This window comes from Parasteatoda tepidariorum, chromosome 1 (genome assembly GCF_982258835.1).
Source record: "Parasteatoda tepidariorum strain Cologne lab strain chromosome 1, Ptep-v5.0, whole genome shotgun sequence".
Classification (NCBI taxonomy): Eukaryota; Metazoa; Arthropoda; class Arachnida; order Araneae; family Theridiidae; genus Parasteatoda; species Parasteatoda tepidariorum.
In genome coordinates, this window is record NC_141755.1 from 99110711 (window position 1) to 99129282 (window position 18572).

Here is an 18572-nt window from a genome sequence, read left to right on the forward strand (position 1 = left end):
ATAGAAACATTGGTAAATACAAAACATGTTTATGACATGATTAAAATTGGTAAAATTAATAATTGCTATTGACATTTGGTCATGGATAGTAAATAAAAATTAATTGGGTATAGGGAATCGCTATGACAAAAAAGTTGTAAACTTAAGGAAAGATTGAATTGTTAAAAGCATTTTTGGTAACAGCAGCAGATGATATGGCCAGGGACTGTCCCGTTGATGATATTGAAGCAAAACAATTGTCAACCAGTAATCCAGCAAATCTAGTTAAGTGATGACCCTAAGCTATGTATAAATATGTAACAGAACATTGTACAAATATGTGGATGCTTAAGAAATATTAGGTGTAAGATAGTAAAACACAGAGACATGATAAAAAAAATTTAATGGCAATCAAAAATTAAACACAAAATAAAAATATAAAGCCCTAACGTATGTAAGATAATGTAAAAAAGCATTGCAAGAACCTAAGTGGAATTAAAATAAAAAACTAATGAGAATGAAAACACTGACTTTGATATATGATAGCAATAAAATGAAATTGTCACCGAACAATTTAAAAGAATTAAAAAATTTTAATTATTAAAGAAATGATGGATCTGGCTTGATGATAAGCACTTAACTGCGTTTTTCAACATGAAGATTGTTTGCAAAATGCTATGTGGAATAGAACACCATTAATAATGGAAAAGTGATGTGACTTTGCCATACAAATTTCTATGGTAGCCATAGATTACCATAGGCTTCTCTAAGGCAAATTTTCCTAAGGGAGTTGGCGCATTTTCTCTAAGTTATACAGATTTCAACGAATTTTCCTTTTTTCTTTTACAAAAATGTCCAGAAATATTTTTAATTCCTGTTTTTTAGCTTGGTACTTGTTAAAAGTTCTTACCATTGATGCATTTTAACAATAATATTCTTTTTCCCCAATCAATAATATATTTGATCAAGAGAATCTGCTGCCTTGGTAACCACCTTTCCTAAATTTGTTTAATTAAGAGGAAACAGAGCAATTAATTTTGTATGATATCCAAACAAATTCTCCAGTATACATTTTACCAATTTCTTTATAGAGCCGTAAATGGGCTATAGGTGGCGTAGAGCAACACTCTCTACCTATGGCAACACTTCGCATGCTTTCACTAGGTGGAGAGTCATGGAAGAAGGAAGTACATCAGTTTCTCTCTTGATTTTCAAATAAATTAAAAACTTTTAAGTTAGGAAGCTATATGGAACTGAAAACTACATTGAACATAGTCCTTAAAGGAAGCATCGTGGAAATTTTAAAAAATATTTGTGTCAAATACGAAAAATATTAAGAAAGGTAAAAATTTTTTTTTTATAAGTAATGATAACAAACATTAAGAATCAATTTTTCTTTATTATTATAAGTTGAGATCAGACAATAAGAAACCACTTAAGTTTCACGTAATCTAAAATAATAATCTGCCTAAATTGTGGCATAAAATAATTAAAATCAATATTTAGATTGATAATAATTAAAAACTCATAGTCATTACTTATAATATATTAAGAATACCATGTTTTCAGAAAAACCAATTAATAATTTTGGCTATATTATTTATAAATGATATATAAATTATAATTACAATAGCTTATAATGCAAGTATTATGCATCATTAATGTCTAACAAATGGCCCCAATGTTGCAAATGAAACTTGTCCCTGATTTTTGACAGCGTTTTATCTGATTTCGACAATTTTTGAAGTATTAAGGCAAGAAAGAATTTAAGAAAAGGAAAAATTAAAAAAAAGTAAACTACCAGATTTGATAATAAATTTAAATGCTAAAATTTAGTAATTAAAAAATTTGCTAGTATATCTGCAATACACAGATATTCTGCATCATAGATACAAGTTAATAAAAAAAAATTATCTTTTAAAAAATACTAAATCATACCACAATAAATATATCAGCATTATGAATTCAATAAAAACTAAAATCTTATTTACTTAATTAATAAAATATTTCTAAAAATAAAATACGCAAAATATGACAATTGAATAGAATTGTTTTCTTAATGATATTTTTTCCTATTTTTTTTCATTTTTATTGAAATATAAAAAAAAAGTTTTAAAAAGAAAGGAAATAAAAAAGATAGGACCCTTTATGAAGAATAAAAAATCGAAACATAAACAATACAGAAAGAAAAACATTTTATTTTATTCTCTATTATAAAATCTACAATATATTAGAGATATAAACATAATTGAGAGATTGAACATTTGTAACATAATTGAACGTAGTAGTAACATCATAAAATATTAGAAATAGAAAAACCATGTTAATATATCCGAAAAATTGATAAATAAAAGCTGATAAACTTTCGACAAACGATGTAAAATTCTGATGGAATCATTACAAATCGAAGGCAATAACAATTATCATATCGTATTAAATGTACAGGAATCAATTTTAAAAACCATAAGGTAGCGCCGAGAAACACGTGGATTTAATAAAAAATAGTTGATGGTAAAACTAAATGTTTTTTTATCAATTAAGAAATTTTCAGAAAAATAAATTTCCATTTTTTTTTCTTCTTTTTTACAAAAATGAGTCCAAAAAGTAAAACCCTGGATCGACCCCAGAATATAATTTCTAAGTTAGAACAGCAATCCCTATGATTCCCGCGAATTCTTAATAACGAGTTTAATTGAATTAAATTATCAAGCCTTGACGGTAGGGGATTAAGAAAATTAACACTAAAAAACATTAATAATTTATACTATATTATAAAACACTATCTATCCCAATAAATTTCGTAATAAAAAATAAGAATAAGCAATGTGAAGTATCAAAAGGTAATCATTGTTCCCTCCCCATTTTTTTTTCTTTCTATACCAAACATTCACATTTTGTATGATAATATTTCAGGAAAGTTAAAAAAAAAAAAAAAAAATCCTTAAAATTAAGCATCAAAAATTATTTTACGAAGCCTGATAACATGATTTGTAAAGATTATTAATAGTCTTCAAATCGAGATCGTATACGCTTAGCCAAACGCATGTCCGTCATATGACTTCTGTGATTGGTACAAAGAACAGCAGAATTTTCAAACAAATGAACGAGATACATTTCTGCAGCTTCCTGCAATGCCTCAATCGCCAGAGCCTGCCATCTCAAACCAGGTATATTTTCAGTGATTTTCCTTACGAGAAGAACAAAAGGTAATTTTGGTAACAGGAGTTTCTGAAAAAAAAAAGTCATTTTTAACTTTCGGAGTAATTTTTTACAACAATGAAGATTAATAAGATATAAATATATCACTCATTGAGTTGTTCACAGAGTTGAAAAAAGAAAAGAAAATTTTTCTTTTTTTTGGTTTGCTTTAAACAAAAGGTTAAACCAAAGCAAAATTAACCAAACTATTAGGAAGCATTTAACAGACACCTTTTTTAACTATTGGTTAATATTTTGAATGAAGAATAAAAAAAATATTCATTTTTGTGAATTGGAAAAAAAATATTATTTCCACTGGTGTTTTCCTTAAGCGCTTTTTAAAGGGCTACCCACGCTGCTTGCCCTTTGATCCCAATAAAAGACCCCTTTGTAAAAATAAGTCGCCATCCCTTAAAAGCAATTCATATTCCATTTTGAAAAAAATTTATTTACTATTAATATAATACTACACTTATCTGTGTTTATAGGTTTAATTCTGATTACCATTACAAATATTTCTTGGGAGGGGGGGACATCAATAAATTTTTTTTAACCATTTCTAATACCTTTTTTTTTTTAAAAAAAAATTTACCTTTAATTGTTCATTTTTCTCATAATTTTCAGTCTAAACTATAGAAAAAAGCTTTCAAGTCGTTTTTATCAATTAATCATTTTTTATTAGTTTCCTTTTTTGGAAAGAAAAAAAAATATGCAGAGAGATTGCCTTTTAATTATTTTTTATAAACTAAACGTCTTCTCTTATTTTGATAATGAGCGAGAATTACTTTCTGAAATATGTGTTTGAATGTCATTTTTTTCCGCTGTGAGATACAGAAAATACATTCAGCAAACAGCGCATGCTTAATCAAGAAGTTGATTTCTTTATGTACGGAAAAATCTGTAAATGAAATGACGTTTCGATGACTCGATTCAAGTTTCTTAAAGTGGCAACACCAACGGCTCGAAATAAAGAGCAAGAAAAACGGTAGAGCCGCACTGAAATTCGAAGTTACGAATTGAATTTGTTCAACACCTTACATAACTTTTTTATGACCCCCCGTTCCGGCTCTATGACAAACATTAGGGTTTTCTTTTTTTTTTAAAAAAGCATGTTTCCACAGCTGCAAAAGTGGAACGATCGGATTTGAACAGAAAGAAGCGAGGTTCTTTGTTCTTACACGGAAACCCACACGACTCTGATGCACATTATTTATTCTCTGCAGAGATAATGCGAAAACGTGAGAGGGAGTGAATTTTTTACAAATTGTTTTATCTATACCCAGGGGGTCTGTCCAGGGTAAATTTACTACTACTTAGTGGTACTTTTACAACTTCAACTTCAGGAAAAACGGTAGTTTCAGAAATAAAAAAGCAAGTTCTCATGCAAACGCTGTTCTCGTTGCAATCTATGGAAAGGATGGCCTGGCAGGTAGGGGCACTGGGTCTGTGTCGAAGAGTTTGATCCCAGCCGGCCGAAAACTCCCCGTGTAATAAATGGTGACTGATGAGCGGTAAATCTGTCGAGTCGCATTTCCTCCATGTTCCCATAACAAATCAATACCTCTGGGGGTAGGGTACTGATCCAGGAGTTTCCTTGTCTTCTGGATTGGTTCAAAATTACAAGGCTACGGAGTTGAACATTAGTAGTCGTAAACTAAATATTGGGTCGGTTGATCAACGATGAATAAAATAAATGGAAAGGAGGAGTTTTTCTGGCAGCAGTCTTTTACGAAAAGGTAGCACGTGTTTGATGAGATGATAAGCCCAACCGCAAAGCGAGATTTTTTTTTTCGCTGAGTCTTTTCAACTGAAATGTGACGAGGCTCTCCCTTTCTGAACTTCACAGGAAATCGAAATTCGAACATTATCTTAAACACTATTGTAAATTTATTCTAACAGACATTTATTTTTTTTTTATGATCCGGTTGAAAAGTTTCTTTCAATTAAAATAACTTTTACTACTAGTACTGTTAAATTCATGTTTTTATCAAATTCAAGTTGAAATTTAACTATGGACAATGATTATGAATTTTGAAAATATGGGGAAAGCCATATAGAAATTTACCAGTCAATTGTAGTGAAAATTTTTGAAAATATTTACTTACTTTACCATATTTTTATGTTGATTTTTTAATATTCAAAAATTACGTCTTAAATTTTCACAAAATAGGTACCTCTAAAAAAAAAACTAGACGGACCCCTGATACCACAAATAATAAAAATTGCATAAAATAAAATGGAACAGAAGTCGGAAAAGTGGAAGATATTTGTGATCGGAAGATCGTAAAACGGGTCCGAAATTAGCAAGTCTTCCGATGAAACCGAAAGAGTTGGTAGGCACGAATACCATAAACATTCACTTATTTCTATTTGACATGGTTTTCTTCAATGACTTTGTTACATTTGGTCCATCACTATAAAAGCTAATAAGTTATTTGAGATAACTTAGATACAGCTTTTTTTTATACTGGTGTCATAGCCTAAATGAAATGATCCTAAATGCTTAGTAAGCACCTTTTACTTTACTTCGCTATAAAAACATATCAAGTTGTTAGGTTTTTTTCTCCCCACTGAATCAGAGTTCCATCCATCTGAATTGAATAGTAAGTTCCATATTTGATTATCTCATTCTTGAGATTAGCTTTGAAAAAGGGTCCCATGCCATCAAGAACAAAACACTTAGTTCTAGAGATGGAAAACTTTGTTTGAACTTGCTATTTTAGAATCCGGAAACATTTCAGGAAAGACTTCTGTAGCAGTGTCACTAAATACAAATGGGACAATACATTTTGCTACTGCTAGAATAAGTAAAGTTTCTGTTGCAAATAACTATCGCTTTCGGAAGTTCTTCTGTCATGAGATGCCATGACATCATAGTAAAAATATTTGAATTTTAAAATATGTGTAATTCTGTAGAGCCGTCAAGAAAAGCTTTCAGCTGATTACAAACATTATCAACTTTTTTTCACAAGAGGGGAGGGCAAAGTAGCATAAAGCAAAGTTGGCTTGGTATTTAAAATCTGTGTCTCCTAAATATCATATTACTGTTTTGTAAATAAAATGTATATAGTTTTCAATTATTCTACTATTTAATTGTCGCAACACTTAAACAGCACAACATCTATGAGAAGCTAGTTTATTTTTTTATGCCACAGCAAATGCAATAAAACCAAGATTCTAGAAACTGGCTCTTGAGAATTTTTACTGGCTCATAAAAGTTTTGTATGTCCTTGGTTATAAAATTTCAAAGAATAATAAAAAAAAAATAGCACATATTAGAAAGTTTAACTATTAAAATTTTTTTTAAGAAAATACGAATGGAAAATTGAAACGGAATTGTCAGGGTAGCCACTCAAATCTGGAAAGAAAAAAACCCTGTGTTTTCCCTGTAGATACTCGTATTAAGCACAATATATTAAGAGGAAACACACTACCACTGCGCTTTTGTGTGTGCTATATTGTTATAACTATACTAAATTAAATTACTGGAAAAGTTAGAGAAAAAAGGTACAGCTGAGCACATTTCAAACAAATAATGATAGAGTAAATTAAATAGTTTGGTATAGTTAAAATATCATCCTTAAATACGCCATAGACTGCGTTTTGAGTGGTCACCATTTTTTAAAAGATGAAAAAAGGAACAAAATCCCCTGTTATTTTAGGTGATTTTTAAATTCCCTGTATTTTTCAGGTTTTCCCTGTGAAGTGGCAACCCTGATTGTGTGAAGGCCAAATTCTATGTGTTGATCTAATTCCATTAAAAATTACAGATATGCTGGGGGGGGGGAAGAATTCAGTGAAAAAAAGATACTACAGATGTCAGTTCGGGGAATATGGGATGTTGCAAAGATAAAAGGGGCCACATTTCCGTGAAGCAATAAGAGGTGAATTTTTGGAAGCATATGGGGCATCATTTCAGAATGAAAATATTAATGTTCAGTGGTGACCACTGATTTTGCTGAAAACAAGTACATATGACAGGGTGCGTAGTCAAATCTCTCAACAAAAAATAAACACCTTTAAAGTACTTTTCAAGCACTTAAAAAATCTTTTTAAGCACTATATACTTTAACAAAATGCAAAATTATTTTCAAAGAATTTGCATGATCATGATAAAATAACTAGTTTCTGGAAAAGAACTCTTATCTATAGTGGATTTATTCTCTTTTTTTATTGAATTGATATAATCTATTTTAAAAAAGTGGGTTTGACATTTTCATGAAAAGAAAGAAAATTTGACAGTATGAGTAATGTGTGTGAGTAATATGTTTAGCTCAAGGTTTTAGCAACACAGTCAAAATCTCTTAAATATGCTCCTCTATTCAGTTAATAAAAACATCTATATAAGTATATAAAGTTTTTATTTACTAATTTACTCAACAAATACAAAACAAGCAACAACAAAAAAAAAAAGATTGTTAAAGACATAAAAAAACATAAAATATAAACCATAAAAAACATAAAATATAAACATACTGTTCTTGACTTAAAAATCAGTCAAATAAAACATAAACAGGCCAATTATCGTGAACAAAATATAGTCTAATGATCAGGGGTAATTGTGAGCCCAAGTCAAAATTCCGGAAAATTTCTTGAGTAAAAAAAAAAGAAGTTTAAATCGAAAAATTAAAAAAAATTTTAAACAGGGTTTTTTCCTTTTTCTCAATATTTCTTGGTTTACTTAAAATATATTTAAAATTTTACACAAACCTATACCATTTACAAATACCTATGTCGACCTGGAGAAGTAATAAAAATTTACAAATACTTTTTTTTCTTGAGTTTATGATTATAATAACTATTTACAGATAAAAAATTAATATTAATCTTGAATATACGCTTATAAAGTATCTGACTCTCCCTTACAAATAAAATAAACTGTGCTTTTAAGTTCCACCTTTGAAAATTAGATTTCCAGAAACTTTTGTGATCAATGATTTTTTGAACCGTCTGAACCCTCGATCTCCGGAAACTTCCGGATCACGGTTAGCAAAAAATCCGGAAATCCAGATTTTTTCCGCAGCACAATCAGCCCTGAATGATGAATCTAGTCATTTTTGGTTAATGATTTTTGTCTTTTTTTAAAATTTAAATAGAAATTAAAAATATTATTTTTTGGATTAAATGAACTGAATTTTTGATGTGAGCAATCCATATTTACCAGCACATAATAATGAGTAAAAATATAAAGAACACTTTTTATGTTGCATGGCAGGGAAATTTTAAAAAACATATTATTCAAAAATAAAAATTTTAAATCAAGGCTCTATAGGAATCATTTTCCAGTTTCATAGTTAAAAACAATGACAAACTTATTTTCTTAAGTATAATTGCGAAGTTTAAAGATAGGTATGTAAATCAAGAATCATTAAAATCACAACATAACACATCATTAAAATAACTCAATATTTTGCTTTGATGGGCACAGCACAAAAATTTCAATCACAGTACGATATATATACAGTATAATTTCATTTCACCTGTAAAATAACAGTTTAAAAAAGACAATCATTCATTTTCAATGTAATATTGCCTGGATACCGAGAGAAGCAAATGCTAATTAACAAAGTTTGGTAAATTGTGGTTTTGCTGTTATCTATTGCAATTAAATATGAAGCACTTAAATTGGTTTACACATAAAAAAAAAAATATTAATGTATATGTAACTCACATGATTCTTATATAGCATCTTCATACAGTTATCTACTGACAATATGCTCTGATATCTTACAATAATGAAAAACATATGAATAAAACATTTTATTTCTATTTCATTAAATATTACTTGGCTGACATAAAGGTCATTATTACACAACTCATATAAGGAATTGTACTCAAAAGATGAACTCATAATGTTATGAATGACAGCATAGGACATTTTTCAAGTCTCCAAGTTAAATAATTTCTTTTAAAGAAATAAAAAAAAATCATTTTAAATTTATAAAGAGCAATTCTATAAAACTCTAGTATTAAAGCAAGATAACTATAGTGTAGAATTCAAACACTGCAACACCAACTTTACAACTAAAATTTTGTTTGCAGGAAAATGGTTCCCAAATATGTACTTGACTGCCCAGAAGCAGAAAGTGCCTAAAACTGTGACGTACGTCGCAGAACAAATGAAGTCCTGCAGAACAATTTGTATCTTGAAGTGACAGCGTTTTCCTGCGAAAGCAAGCCGTAAAAGAATTAAAATTCTAAGATTTTGTGAAGCAATTTGTGAATCGTGGGGATTCACGATTGACAGAATTGTTTTTAAAAGACCAAATGCTTTCGATGGAGATTAAGAAGTTGTTTGAACAACAGACCAGCGAATGTTTGTGTTTGCAAATGGTGCCCCATCTGGGTACTTGTCCCTTTGAAAGACATTTAAGGCAGCTCTTATTTTAATGTTCGGACCTTCATATCATAGTCATTTTATTAATAATTCATCATCGTCATTAACAAAATTTTGTACTTCAAAAGTGATTGAAAAAGTAACAAATCAAGAATGTTTGCCTTGGTTTAAAAAATAATGTTGTGTATCTGTGTATGATCCTGTATTTTAATAAATGAAAATATAGTATTTTAACGAAAGTTGACTTTTTTTCGCTGTGAAATGCTTGCAGAGCATATGTATAAATTAATAAGTCCTGTTGCAGAACATTTGAAAATATTCTGCTTATGGGCTTGACTGAAATAGGAACGTGCAGCGTACGAAAAAAAGAAAGAAAAAAAAAAGAACCACTCTGAATAACTTTTGATCTGACGGTCTAAAACTAAATCTCAATGATTTGAGGGGGTCACCTCAAATATACTAATTAATTAGTGCAGATGACATTTTAAGTTATGAAATCACAAAAACGTACTCTCTCTCCTCATAGGGGGTAGCCGCAATCTGGGAAATATGTCCCTCATAGTTTGGTCAGGATATCGATGCAAAGTTTGGATCTCTTAACTTTACTTTTTGCTAAAGATGCAAAAATGAACAAAAGTGAAATTTTTAATGAAGAAAAAAAAATTAAGCAACGCATGCCATGTAAATTAAAATAAAATGCTATTTTTCTACAATATTTAAAAATATTGAAGAGATGAAATGATCCCACTTAATTAATAAATCAAAATTATTAAAGAATAACTTGCCACTAATATTAATACGCAATGCAAATTAATTAGAAAAAAAAGTAAACCACCAGATTTGATCATAAAATTAAATGCTAAAATTTAGTTAATAGCTAAATGCTAAAGTTTAGTTTAGCACCATAGATACTAGTTAATGAAAAATATATAAATATATCTTTTTAAAAATACTAAATCATACCACAATAAATATATTAGCATTATGAATTCAATAAAAACTAAAATCTTATTTACTCAATTAATTAAATATTTCTTAACAAATTAACATAGAATTGTTCTCTTAGTGATATTTTTTTCCTATTTTTTTTTATTAAAATATAAAAGCAAATTTGTTCAAAAAGAAAGCAAATAAAAAAGATATGACCCGTTATTAAGAAAAAAAAAATCAAAACATAAACATTACAGAAAGAAAAACATTTTATTTTCTATTATAAAATAAACAATATATTAGAGATATAATCATAATTGAGAGATATAAAAAGCATTTATGATTGAACGTTGTAGTAACATCATAAAAACTTAGTAAAATATTGGAAATAGAAAAACTATGTTAGGAGAGCCGAAAAATTGATAAACTTCTGATTAACAATCAACCAACGATGTAAAATTCTGATGGAATCATCACAAATCGAAGGCTTTGAAAAGAATGGTGACTCCCATTCGAAATTATCATGTCATAATAACTTATTAAATATACAGGAATCAATTTGAAAAATCAAAAGGAAGTCGCCAAAAAACACATGGACTTAAATAGTTACTGGTAAAACTGAATGTTGTTTATCAATTAAGAAGTTTTCAGAAAAAAAGTTTTTATTTTTCACAAAAATGGGCCTTAAAAGTAAAACCCTGAATCGAAACCAGAATATAATTTCCAAGTTAGAACAGCAATCCCTATGATTCCCGCGAAATCGTAATAATGAGTTTAATTTAATTAATTTATCAAACCTTGACGATTGGGGATTAAGAAAATTAACACTAAAAAGCATTAATAATTTATAAAATATTATAAAGCACTATCCATCCCAATAAATTTCTTAATGAAAAATAAGAATAAACAATGTGAAGTATCAAAAGTTATTCATTGTGTTCCCTTAAAACATTCACATTTTAAATTAAAATAATTTTTTAGGACAGTTTAAAAAAAAAAAAGCCTGAAAATTACAAAACAAAAATAATTTTATGAAACCCGATTTGTAAAGTTTACTAAAAGTCTTCAAATCGTGATCGTATACGTTTAGCCAAACGCATGTCCCTCACGTTTAAAGTCACACGACTTCTGTGAATGGTACAGAGAACAGAGTCTTCAAATAAATGAACGAGATACATTTCTGAAGCCTCCTGCAATGCCTCAATAGCCAGAACTTGCCATCTCAAACCTGGTAGATATTGATCAGCGATTTCCCTTATTACACGAGCAAAAGGTAATTTTGCTAACAGCAGTTTCTGAAAAAAAAAAAAAAAAATTTCATTTTTAACTTTTGGAGTATTTTTTTAAAACAAGGAAGATTAATAAGATAAAAATATATCACTCATTGAGTCATTCACAAAGTTGGGAAAAGTTTTTTTTTTTTTTTAACTGGCTGTTTTTGGTTTACTTAAAACAAAAGGTTAAATCAAAGCAAAATTAACCAAACTATTAGGAAGCTTTTAACAGACATCTTTTTTAACTATTGGTTAATATTTTGAATGAAGAATCTAAAACTATTCATTTTTGTTCCACCAGTGTTTTTCCTTAAGCGTTTTATAAAGGGCGGCCCATGCTGCTTGCACTTTGATCTCAATAAAAGCCCCCTCTTAGCCCTTTCTGTGAAAATAATTTGCCATCCCTTAAAAACAATTCATATTCCATTTTGAAAAAAATTAATTCACTGTTAATATAATAATTACATACTGGTACAATTATCTGTGTTCATAGTTTTAATTCTGATTACCATTACAAATATGTATTTACTTTATTAGGATAATTCTCAATTGGTTAAATTTTTTAAATAATTTTGGGAGGGGGAAATATCAATAAATTTTTTGAATGATTTTAACTATTTTTTGATACTTTTTTTTAAAAATTTAGCTTTAAATGTTTATTTTTCTTATAATTTTCAGTTTAAATTGTAGAAAAAAAAGCTCTCAAGTAGTTTTATCAATTAATCATTTTTTATTAGCTTCCTCTTTTGGAAAGAAAAATATGCAGAGATAGCCTTTAATTATTTTTATAAACTAAACATCTTTCTCTTATTTTGATAATGAGCGAGAATTACTTTTTGAAATACACACATAAAATAGTATAAGAGTGTAATTTAAAAATTGTTAAAGACAAAATTCAGTTATTATATTTAATATTACACATTTGATACTATGTGTATAGTGATTTATTCAATATTCATTATTTAGATACCCTTAATAAAAATAATTGATGAACACAGACTTGCAACTACTAGAGATCTACAAAAACTTGATAATTCATGTTAAAAACCATGCTTTAATATTAAAGTTATTCTAATTTTCCTGAAAATAAACAAAAAATGCACATAAAAATTAAGTTACATTACTACACGTAGAATAATTTTCAAACTTGACGTTAAATGAGTAGTGAGTTAGTATTTAATAACCCACACATTTTTTTTAATTTTAAAAATGGGCAATAACTAATGAATCTTGTTCTATCTAGTTTAGAGCTAGAGCAAGTTCTTCAGCTGATTTACTTTTCAGTTTTACTTTAGTATTTGTAGTGAGTTAGTATTTAATAACCTACACATTTTTTTTATTTTAAAAATGGGCAATAACTAATGAATCACCTTCATTAGTTCTAAGTTGATAAAAAAAAAATTGTTCTATCTAATTTAGAGCTAGAGCAAGTTCTTCAGCTGATTCACATTTCAGTTTATTTTAGTATTTGTAGTGAGTTAGTATTTAATAAAACACATTTTCTAAACATTAAAACACAAAAAAAAAAAAATTACAGTATTCTCTTGATATCTAGAAAACCTTGTTACGAAAAAAAAAAAATTTTTTTTCCTTGGCATTATATATCCACCTAACGTTAATTTAAATTCTTACATCGAAGAGTTTCTCCTCCAAACCTAGTTATTACTAATTTTTTTAAAAATAGAAAATTAATTTTTTCGGAAAAATCACAATATAAGTTCAAATCCATTATTTTCTACTAAGTGCATAATTCTTTTCGTCTTTACATTTTAAAAATAAAATTATCACTGTTGTATTGAGACTTCTAGTCAACTATCATTACATATATATACAGTTGGACTTCTATTTATTTATAAATATTTCTTAAAAAAGAGCTTTTGGCAAAAACAATTTAAAAAAATTCAATACTGAATGGCTCATACTATTTTTTAAATTAACAATTACTTGATTTAATTCTGTAAAAGGTAATTTAAAACTCTAATTAATTTAACTATTATTTAAGGTTATTGAGTGTATTTTTCTTAAAAATTAAATAAATGTTATTTGTAATAGTAGGGGAGAGGGGGGGGTACCTTTCAACAGTTTTTGCTAAAGAATTATTTTCTAAGTATGGTGTGAGTGACTATGCCCAAATATGAGTCACTTACACCATATCACCTCCTGGGGGGCAGTTTTCAACAGGTGGCGGGGCACATTTCAACAATCGAAGAGAACTTAACAAGATCATACATTTTGGAAAATGAACTTTATTCATAAAATAATTATAATAATGAATCAACATATTGGATTGGTTTAGGTTTTTTCTACATTTTGTCTTTAATAAAATCAAAATTTACGGAGAATGTCACGAAAAATACAGCTAGAGCTGTTCCGCCTTTTAAACTTGGTTGAGGCAGTTTCATTTTAATGTCATTTCTTTCTATACTACTAATATCCTCTTTTTCTGCAAAATAAAGTGTTAATTATCATGCAATGGTAATGCGTCCTCGCTCTCCAAAAACTACCTACCCCACCTAACGAGCTGCTCCTAGCTTGGCAACAGCATTCGGAGCTGTTAAAACTCCAGTTTCATTCAAGTTATGTATTTGATCAACTGTAAAATGACCAGAAGTAAGAGCTCTCTCATAATTGTTGAAAAAATTTTCAACATTTTCTTTTTTAAAAGCTGTAGCTCTTGTGAAGCTGGTGTTTTCAGGTTTTCCTTAAAGTAAGCTGTGGGTGACGCTTCATAAAACCTTTAACCCAGTCAATTCCAGACGTTTCATTTTTGTCCCAGCTACTTGGAATTTTGGAGTTGAAACGCTTTGCGTAATCATAGGCAAGTTGTCAAACTTGCATGTAAGTTACACTATAATTGAGAATTGAACAGGTAATTATGTATTTACAAAGCCGGGTTTCTTGCTGGATGTCGAAAACTTTTTGTCTTGTGTATTTAGAACTGTAGCATTTTGTGTTAGTTGTACATTGTTTGGTTTCACCAACCAAACAATTATTTGACTTTCTTTTTTTTAATCTATAAAATAAAGCTGAAAAGTCCATTCCATTTTTATATACTGTAAGAAGGTAAAATAACAGGACTGAGCATTTTATTAAATATAATGTTACATCGCATTGTAAACTTTTCAATTTTCTTAAAATTAAATTAATTTCATTCTAAATCGAATTTTCGTGAATATTTTCATAAAATTTTTAAAAAATTATTCTATTGAATAAATTACTTGTTAATAAATTCTATTTTCAGCAACAATGCAACTAATGGAATCCTGATTTTAAGCTTTTAAAAAAATTCAATTAATTGGAAAAATTTTCGCTAGCATGCTTCCTTGAACACATTCACATGTTTTTCAAAAAGTTTAGTATAATGCCTTACAGAAAAAGTTGAGTATTTTAAATGTAACAACTGTAATTAATGGGCTTTTTGCAGACTAGTGACTTTTGCAAGATTACTTAACAAAAAAATAAAAAGCCGAGGCACCTTTCAACACTGTTGAAATGTGCCCTCTTAGCTCTGTTGAAATCTGCCCCTGGTAAAGACATTTTGGTTCAAGTATTATCAACCACTTTAGAAAAAGACTTTTTACTAATGATTAATACAGTTAGAAGCAGAATTAAATGAACTATCAGATGAATAAATATCACTTACCTTGTTAAAAGATTACTGGTAGATAAACAGTTTTAAAATCAAAACTGTCTTTTTACTTTTTGGAATGTTAAAGCATGTTCCACAGAGTAACACAACAGTGATAAAAAGAAAGTGTTTAAAACTAAATGTCAACAGTTATGCATAGTTAAAGCTTATTGTCTGGCATATTGGCCAAACATTAAGCAATGTTAGAAGACAAAAATTCTAGTTGTTGAAAGGTGCCCCATGATGAAATCTACCCACCTCTCCCCTATATTCAACAAAACATTAACAAGATTAATATTGATCATACCGAATTTATAAAAATATGTAAAGAATTAAGCAAACTTTAATAATTTTTAAATGCAAATACAATGAGTATTGAAGTTAAAAATTTTTTGTCAGAAGTAAATTATTATATTGTCCCAACACTCATAATATTTAACAAATCTGTGATAATTAAATTTTTTATATCAATTGTTTTAAATCAAATCATTAAGGGATGAATTAAAGTATTTTTGAATGACAAATCTGAAAAACATAAGATTTTTTTGCTGCTTTAAAAATTCTGAAAGCCCCTAACTTCATACTTATTTAAAATCTTGCCTCTAAATATTACTAAGATTCTTCCTGAAACAAAATAAGAGCACTGAAAATTTTGAAAGTAATAACACAATAATAAAATGCAATAAGTAAAAAAAGTATTAGTAAAAAAAAGTAATAAAGTAAAATAAATGTTTACAATATGTAATTAGTGGGTGGTCCCTCAGATAAAAATTTACGCTTAAGAAACTCAATTAATTCTTATCTTTATTAAATTAAATGAATAAAAGGGAGGTGGAAATTGAGGTTATGAAGCTTTGTGATTCTTGACTGCTCTGAGGATCAACATGAAAATATGTATTTAGTGAATGATCCCCAAGTTAATTCCAAGATCATGCTATTCTATAAATAGAATAGAGCAAGAAGGCCATTAGCTTACCATTGACGAGTAGGATGGCACTTCATTAACGATAAAATTAAGAAGAGAAATAAAATTTTCTTTTGCTTTGGCAATGTTTAGTTGGTCCCCGAAAATTCAAGGGAAGTTTCAGTTCCATTTCAGAGAGTGGAAAATGAAACCTGATATTGAGAATAACTTGCAAAATGAAGCAGAGTTGCACGTGAGAGTGCAAGAATCCTTCCCACTGAATCCAGAGCAACCCCCCACATGGCAGTAGCTTGGTTGCCGCAAAAGTGCGACTTGACGATACCCTCGGGGGAAAATATCCCTTTTGGGTCAGATAGGCAAAATTTAAGCCTACTACTTCAATTTGGAGCATGTAGGCGTAGGTTTCCACAATTTGCGCGAATTGGAGCAGCACTTGCAACACTGGGGGACCTAAATCCATGATTTTTTTTTAAAAAATAGCAAAAATCATGACATTTCATGACAAATTTTGTTCAATACTGAAATTCATGACTTTCAAGGTGCGCGGATACCCTGTATAGACCGCATAGAGCCTGGCGATAAAAAAAAACTATCTGCTTTACTGAGACAAGTGGCAGATGTAGGCAAAAGCCTGTTAAAATCTTGATTGCTTCAACGATTACCTAATTATGATTAAGAAGTAGCTGGGATTGCAAGCAATTCCAGCTACTTCTGCTAATGAGTTCAATGGCCCACAAAATATCTGATGTAATGTCGGATTACACTGCAAACGCTAAGGATTTAAAAATGGGATTTCAAAAATTTAGGTTATTTTACTAGAAATATTAATATGTAGAAACAAATAATCGAATTAAATGTAATAGTTGTCAAATTTCTTATGCACTCGTAATCAACCATTTTACCGAAAACGACAAGCCCTTCAACAGATAACACCAACACTCAAAAGTTTGACATTAAGTCTACAAAATGCCCCAAGCTTGTGCTTTTTGGGAAAACCAACTGACCAAGTATGTACAATGATGAGCCATGAAAGCCATAATAACTGTCCTTTTTGTTTATGAAAAATCATTAGGATTAAAATTACTTGCTGAAACAAGTGTAGATTTAAGTATTATACCTATCTTTTTTTTGGAATGCCAGAAACCTACAACTATTTTGAATTTGAGAGTTGCTAATGGACCAAAAAACAACTATTGAATTTAAATATAGGTTTACACCATATTTCTCCATGGATATTTTAAAATTGCAAAAGCTAAATTTGCATATTTAGTCTTAAAAGATTAATGCAGCCCTTCAAAAAGTAGTCCATTGCACATGGTTAAGAAACCAGGGGGCTCATGGCGACTATCCAACACTTAACGCATGGGTCTGCTTAGGTTTTTCTATGATGTACCTATTTTGTGAAAATTTAAAGAAAATTAAATATTACGTTAAAAAATCAACACAAAAATATGGTAAAGTAAGAAAACATTTTCAAAAATTGTCACTACAAACAAAAATTATTTATGACTGGAATTTCTATACATTTCCCCCCATATATTCAAAAACAGTTTTGCTATTATAAAGTTTTGGGCTAAAAATTGTACCCAAATTTCCAAAATCCATAAATATCATTGTCCATAGTTAAATTTCAACTTGAATTTAATAAAAACATGCATTTAACAGTACTAGCACTATATGAGAAAATTTTCAACTGGGTCATACAGAAAAAAGTTTCATGGAAAAAATGGCACATAAAAAAATAAAGGTCTGTTGGAATAAATTTACAATAGTGTTTAAGATAATGTTTGAATTTTGACTTCCTGTAAAGTTTATAGAGGGAGAGCCTCATCGTTTCATTTTTAAAAAAACTCAGAGAAAAAAAAGCTCACTTTGATATGGTGTGAGTGACTGGTTAGTCTTACAGTAATGCACAATCTGACGTGCTACCATTTCATGGAAGAAAAGAAGCTTTTCTGGCAGAAAAGCTCTTCTTTTCTACAGATTGCAACTAGAACAGGGTTTACAAGAGAACTTGCTTCTTTATTTGTGAAACTACCGTTTTTCCTAAAGTTTAATTCTGTGAAAGTACTGCTAAACGGTAGTAAATTTACCCTGAACAGACAATGCCAAGATGGTTACTGATAATTATCCAATAAGACACATGATTCTTCAACAAATTTGTATGGTAAATGTATATTTTCTTTTCTAAGTCATATTTTCATCAGGTCCCCATGAATAAAGAAGGCACTCAGAAAACTGCAGTTTTAACGCCATTTGGTTTAGTTGAATTCAATTGCATGCCTTTTGGTTTAAGGAATG

At 29.1% G+C, this 18572-nt stretch overlaps 1 protein-coding gene across 2 annotated transcripts in view; it reads right to left on the reverse strand.

The window, feature by feature from the left end:
- Positions 1-2161: 2161 nt before the first annotated feature.
- LOC107439669 (uncharacterized) overlaps positions 2162-18572 on the reverse strand; it is a 35587-nt gene continuing 19176 nt past the window's right edge. The window contains exon 4 of one of the 2 annotated variants that reach the window (XM_016052338.4): positions 2162-3207. In XM_016052338.4, the coding sequence (XP_015907824.3) occupies positions 2980-3207 (228 nt within the window). In that variant the 3' untranslated portion in view covers positions 2162-2979. Of the gene's footprint in view, positions 3208-10697; positions 11740-18572 lie in introns of those variants that run through there. The other variant, XM_016052337.4, reaches the window with a different exon arrangement.